Below are 6,051 nucleotides of genomic sequence, written 5' to 3'. Positions count from 1 at the left end.
AGGCATCTCATCTAAGGCACATTTCAGTGGAATTGTCACAGAGGCAGTTGGATATATGTTTGGAGATATATCCCAGAGAGATCTGGGATACAGAAATACTAAGGGGAGTTGTTAAAGAAGTCCATGGTATTTTAGCCAGGAAAATGGATATGATCCCCCAGGAAGCAAGTGTAAGAAGAGTAGAGAGGCAAGCTTTGGGTCTTGAGAAATACCAATATTAATAAGCCAAACAGGGGCGCCTGGGTGGCTCAGTGGGTTAAAGCCTCTGCCTTCGGCTCAGGTCATGATCCCAGGGTCCTGGGATCGAGCCCCGCATCGGGCTCTCTGCTCCGTGGAGAGCCTGCTCTCTCCTCTCTCTCTCTGCCTGCCTCTCTGCCTACTTGTGATCTCTGTCTGTCAAATAAATAAATAAAATTTTAAAAAAAAAAAGCCAAACAGGACAAAATAAAGCAAGAAATGAGATTGAGAAAGTTACCGGGAAACTGATAGGCATAAAAAACCATGAGAAAAAAAGAGGGAAGGAATAGCTGAGTTGAATGCAGCCCATAGATCTGGCGAGCTGATGCTAAACTTCCCATTGGAACATGAAGCATACCAATGGCAAGAAGAGCAGTTTCTGATGTGGCATGGCAGAGTATACCAAAAACAAAGTTTTAAAAACCCCAAGAAACAGATTGGGAGAAAAATGCTGTTCATACACACATGTCACACACAGGCATGCACAAAGAATACTGTCCATAAAATAGAAAGCACTGTTATAATTCAAAAAGAAGAGACAACATAATAGTATGGTTGTAAAGACGTTTTCAAAGGATTTAGTAGTAACTATCAAAATAAAATTGCTTATATATGTTTTCCATTAATTTTACTTCTAAAAATAAGTCATGCAAAAACACATATGTATGCAAGGTTATCTCTTATTCACCAAATCAAAAACACCACTGATTGAAATATGTATCCCAATTTTAGAGACATTCAGATATGAAAATAAGTATACCCCACACTTAATGAAATACAGTATTATAAAGATGTTCATTGTAGCATTGTTTAAAAAGTTGAAATTGATGGATAATACTGAATTTAAGCTGCCATTAAGAGACCAGATATCTAATGTACTGATATGGAAACGGCCACTATTGTTAAGTGATAAAGTAAATCTTCAAAGGAATATTTTTATTATGATTCTATTTCTATGGGAAAAATTAATATATCTAAGTATATGTAGTTTCACTTAAAAAAATACTGGTAGGACACATGCCAAACAGTGGCAACCTCTTGGGAATGAGATTAGTGTGGAGGTGAAAGATAGCTTTTCCTTTATACGTACATGTATTTTTCTTTTCCTTTTTCTTTTTAACAAATAATCACATTATTTTTGCAAAACCATAAATTTCCTCATATTTTGGCCTGAAAAATTTGATGTGGATGATGTTATCTTCTTGGGAATGAGGTAGCAAAAGGGTAACATTTACCTTAGCATTTTGGGATTAAATTGAGTATTTCATGGTCAGCAACAAGGCTTGTAAAACTTTAGGTTTTGTTTCCAGGTCTAGATCTGAATAAAATCAAGTAGAGTTATAATAGTGGGATTATAAAAGTGGGAACTGGGTGATATGGAATGCTGTGGTGATGAAGTAGAGAAGCAGGAATATCGTTTTAAGGCAGAAATATAGAATTAGGAGAATGTATGGACATTTTGTACAAAATTCAACATTGTATAATTTTCATCCTGAAATTCAAGAAATAGAATCCATGAGGGGGGAAATGGGACTTTTTGCATGGATTTGTCTGCCAGACTTCTTACGTCCTTGGGGCCTACAGAAGTACACAGCAAAGACAGCTGCAGTCATGTATTTGGCAGCTCCTGCTAACACTGAGAGGGGTGGATCAACAGATTGGCACAGGCTGAGGCAACTGCCTCAGTATTCACATTAGTAATGGGGATGAGGAATTAGAAAAGAATGTTTAAAACATATGTACAGAACAAACTGATAATTTTAGGAAACACTATTGCCGTGACAAATCTCCAGTATACATAACTATATGCCATCTTAATATATGCTGAATACTAACATTTTCATTAGTAGGGATGACTAAACTATTATAAAATTAAAGATAATCTTTTATAAGGTTATTTAAACTCTAAATTTCCATTATTCCATGTAGGTTGAAATCCCCCCTACAAGCTGCCTTTCTCTTCCACCACCTTGGGAATTTAGGCATTGCAGAAGTGAGAAATAAAATGCTGTGCTAATTCTACTACCTATAGAAGATATTTCTAGGAATGTTGTATATGTGAGTAAGTACAGTGTTTACAGTGAATGATGTCTACTATGCTGTGCTGCATTTAATTATTCCATAAGGCACACATATACAAATTCTTTCTGAAAATGATAGTTGTATATATAGATAAGCACAGTATTTCAGTGAAGGAATGTGTTCGTTACACTTTGATGCATGGAATATACTATATATGGTTAAACGCATAAAAGTTGTTTCTAAGAATAATGAAATTTTACTGCATCTGAGTAATGTCATTCAGTGAAATAATATATGCCACATATGCTGCATTTAATACATCTGTAAAGTATGCCATGTGTATAAAATGTTTCTATAGTGATAGAAGATAAAAGGTAAATGCTTTTAAAAATACAAAAAGCTAATTCTGATCTTTTAGACTGGAGAAATAGTCCATAAGATTTAAATATATGGAAAACCATCTAAACACGAGGAAACAAAACTACAGGATTTCAAAAATATAGTAATAAACCAATGGTAAAAAGACACTTTCAGGACAACAGAAGAAATATAAACACGAAATGGTTATTAAATGATATTCAAGAATTTTGATATTGTTAATTTTGATAGATGTGATAATTATGCGGTATTTGTTAGAAAACATTGAATGTTAAACATTAGTGATGCATGGTCAAGTAGTTAGGGATGAAATGTCATGATGTTTGAGATTTTAAAATGCTTCAGCAAAAAATATAGATAAAGTGAATGTGGCAAAATATGTTAAATCAAGATAATGAGTATGTAGGCATTCATTATACCCTGCCCTATTCTTTTTTCCCACCTGTCGCTTCCCCCTTACTTTTTTATATTTAAACTTTTTTATAATAAAAAGTGTAACAACATAATGGTAAAATAAAATTCAAAAGGGCAAAAAAGGCGACAGTTACTTATTGGATAACCAAAATTATTTTAAGCTCTTAATGCCCTAGTAGAGGTATTTCAGCCCAGAACATCTCTCATTGCAGACAGCATAGTTTGTAGTAGATCTCCAGCCTGGTTTAGGTCCTGCTGATTTTAATCGCTTCACCTTAGCCTCAGTTTTTTTAATCTGGAAAATGAAACGATTAAATTAGTTGATTGTTTTATTCTTGCCATTTCTGAGATGCTGTAGAACAGAGGCTGTAAACTCAAATGTCTACAAGTGCCAAATGTCTTCAAATTACTGAATTGGTGAAGTGCTTTCCAGTCTAATGGGGGCGCCCCTTCAGCGGAATAATGCCTTCATGATAATGTGCGCTCTGTTTCCTTTTCCGAGATTAGGAAGAAATGAAGGGGCACCTGGGTGGCTCAGTCGTTAAGCGTCTGCCTTCAGCTCAGGTCATGATCCTGGAGTACTGGGATACTACTAGTCTCACATGCGCTCCCTGCTTGACAGGGAGTCCGCTTCTCCTGCTGACCCTCTCTCCTCACATGCCCTCACTCTCTCTTTCTCTCTCTCAAATAATTAAAAAAAAAAAAAAAAAAAGAAGTCGGGTTTATTGTTTTCCTTAGCTCTCCTCTGCTTGCGATCCGGCAGTTGCGTAGCGCAACGCCATTCCCGCACCCTGTGTAGCCTAGAGACCGCAGGCGCCACCGACTTTACACTGTCCAGGAGGGCCTGGGGGGAGGACCCTAGGCCGCAATTGGAGGGAGAGTTATGCTGGCGCCTGGCAACCCCAGCGAACCTCTGGAGTAAGGTGCTTCGCTTCCCTGGGAGCTCAAAAAGAAAAAGCGGCTCAAGATCTAGGGACCTAGCTCTCCACCGGAAGTTTTGCCTTGCGGTTTGAGCACTTCCTGTTTGGTAACTAAGGGCGCAGGACGGTTGCTAGGGCTGCGGCAGTGATTACCTGGGAGCTTTGCTGGTGTGGGGGACCGCCTGGCGTGCTGCTCCTCGGCTGTACGGGAAGACGGATCTTTCTTCCACAGCCTGTCGGAGGTCTCCTATCGGTTTGCCATCATGAGTAGCGAATTCTTGGCGGAGCTGCACTGGGACGATGGGTTTGCTATCCCGGTGGCAAATGAGGAGAACAAGATACTGGAAGATCAGGTAAGGATCAGGTGAAGAAGGCGGGGTAAAAGGGGGAAGTTTTCTGGTTAGCAGGAATACCCCAACTCTTTTATTCCTCCCATCTTCTTCCCCAGTTTCATCTCTTCACTGCCTGACTCTTAGCCGCATCATCATCTTTCTCTCTCACCTGCCCGCCCTTTTCGGAACTTGCTAAGCTTATAAAATGTAAATTGATACAATAATTGATATTCAGAACTATAAAACCTAAGTCGTTACTCTCTCTCCTCCTCTCCTGCTCCGTGTACGCACTTCCCGCCTCCTGGGCAGGAGAGGAAAGGCTGGTCCCCAAGTGCACTTTTTCCTTCCTCAGAATTAAGCACGCCTTGCAAAGGGACTTCTGAGGTTTTTGCAGCAACAGTTGTTGACGGATAAACGTTTATAAACAAAACACGTTCTGGTTGACATTTCTTTTTGAGTTTCTGCCTATGACGTTGGAAGTTGAAAGTGACTCGGAGAAATGTTTTCAAGAGGAGCGTTCTAGTAAGAATGTAAAATGTACAATTTACAGCTTTTCAAACTGAGAATGTTGTTACAGAGTGATATAAAATATTTTACGTTGTAAGGAATATTTTATGCCAGCTTGCAACCAATGCATAATAGTTGTTAAAAATAAAATTGCATCCGGGAACACCTGGGTGGCTCAGTCAATCAAGCATCTGCCTTCAGCCCAGGTCATGACCTCCCCAGTCCTAGGAGTTTTGTCCCCCATGGGGCTCCTTGTTCAACTGCTTATTGGGGAGCCTGCTTCTCCCTCTACCTGCCACTCCTCCTGCTTGTGTGTTCTCTCTACCCCTCTCTCTCTGATAAATAAATAAATAAAATTAAAAAAAAAAATTGCAGCCAGCTCAGAAAACTTTTAAAAACCTGTAATAGTCAGTCTAAAGTTCCATCACATGGCAATGTGTTGTGTAGAGGAGGGTCCAAGAAGAACAGATGATGTTTATGTTAGTTTATAGAATGGAAGAGGTTTTCTTTTCTCTGAAAAATGAAAATGAAAATCCTTCACTGTTTTTGAAGATTTTTTTTTTCAAAATACTCTGACATTTTTACTCATGTCTAACTTAGTTGGCTGCAGTTTTTTGTTTGTTTTAATGAAGATCGACATTAGGGAATATAACAGATTTAGCACTGAGTGCTGAAGAGTAATAATATAAGAAGTATCCAGCCATGGGTTCAGATCTTAATTACTAGCCTGTTCAGATCTTAATTACTAGCCTTAATTACTAGCCTGTTTCTTCTTCTATAAACTGGAAATAAATAATTGTTTCAAGGGATTGTAATACAGTTCTAAGAACATTAATGTACATTAAACTTTCAGATGTTAGTTTTTGGTATTATTACCATAATATTTGTCTCATATGATTTTATATACACAGTAATTACATTAGCTATTTTAAAAATATCACAGAGAAATAGAAGAAGAGTGAGGGTCATAATTGCTTCACCTGAGTAAACAATGGCATTAAAAAAGCAACTCTGGTAAGCTTAAGCCACTCACGTAGAACAGAAGTGTATAAAATAAAATATGGAGTATTCCCTCTTCAGAATACTTACTGTTGACTGTAGAAGTGTGACTATTAAGACATTAAACAAATATTCTAGACATCGTAGTCTATAGATACATGGGTTGAAAAGACAAACAGAAGTATTGTAAGAATGGAATCCTACTATGTGTACTGTTTTTAACATAACAATTTTTATTTAAT

At 37.8% G+C, this 6,051-nt stretch overlaps 1 protein-coding gene across 1 annotated transcript in view; it reads left to right on the top strand.

The window, feature by feature from the left end:
* Positions 1 to 4,234: 4,234 nt before the first annotated feature.
* Positions 4,235 to 6,051, top strand: part of CCDC39 (coiled-coil domain 39 molecular ruler complex subunit) — a gene marked incomplete at both ends in the record, with an annotated part of 52,018 nt that continues 50,201 nt past the window's right edge. The window contains one exon of the mRNA XM_080804161.1: positions 4,235 to 4,324. Within this exon, the coding sequence (XP_080660287.1) occupies positions 4,235 to 4,324 (90 nt within the window). The remainder of the gene's footprint in view (positions 4,325 to 6,051) is intronic.

This window comes from Martes martes (assembly GCF_963455335.1).
Source record: "Martes martes genome assembly, chromosome: 1".
NCBI classification, from domain to species: domain Eukaryota; kingdom Metazoa; phylum Chordata; class Mammalia; order Carnivora; family Mustelidae; genus Martes; species Martes martes.
Note: the sequence above shows the minus strand (reverse complement) of the source record. Positions and strands in the feature narration are given on the sequence as shown.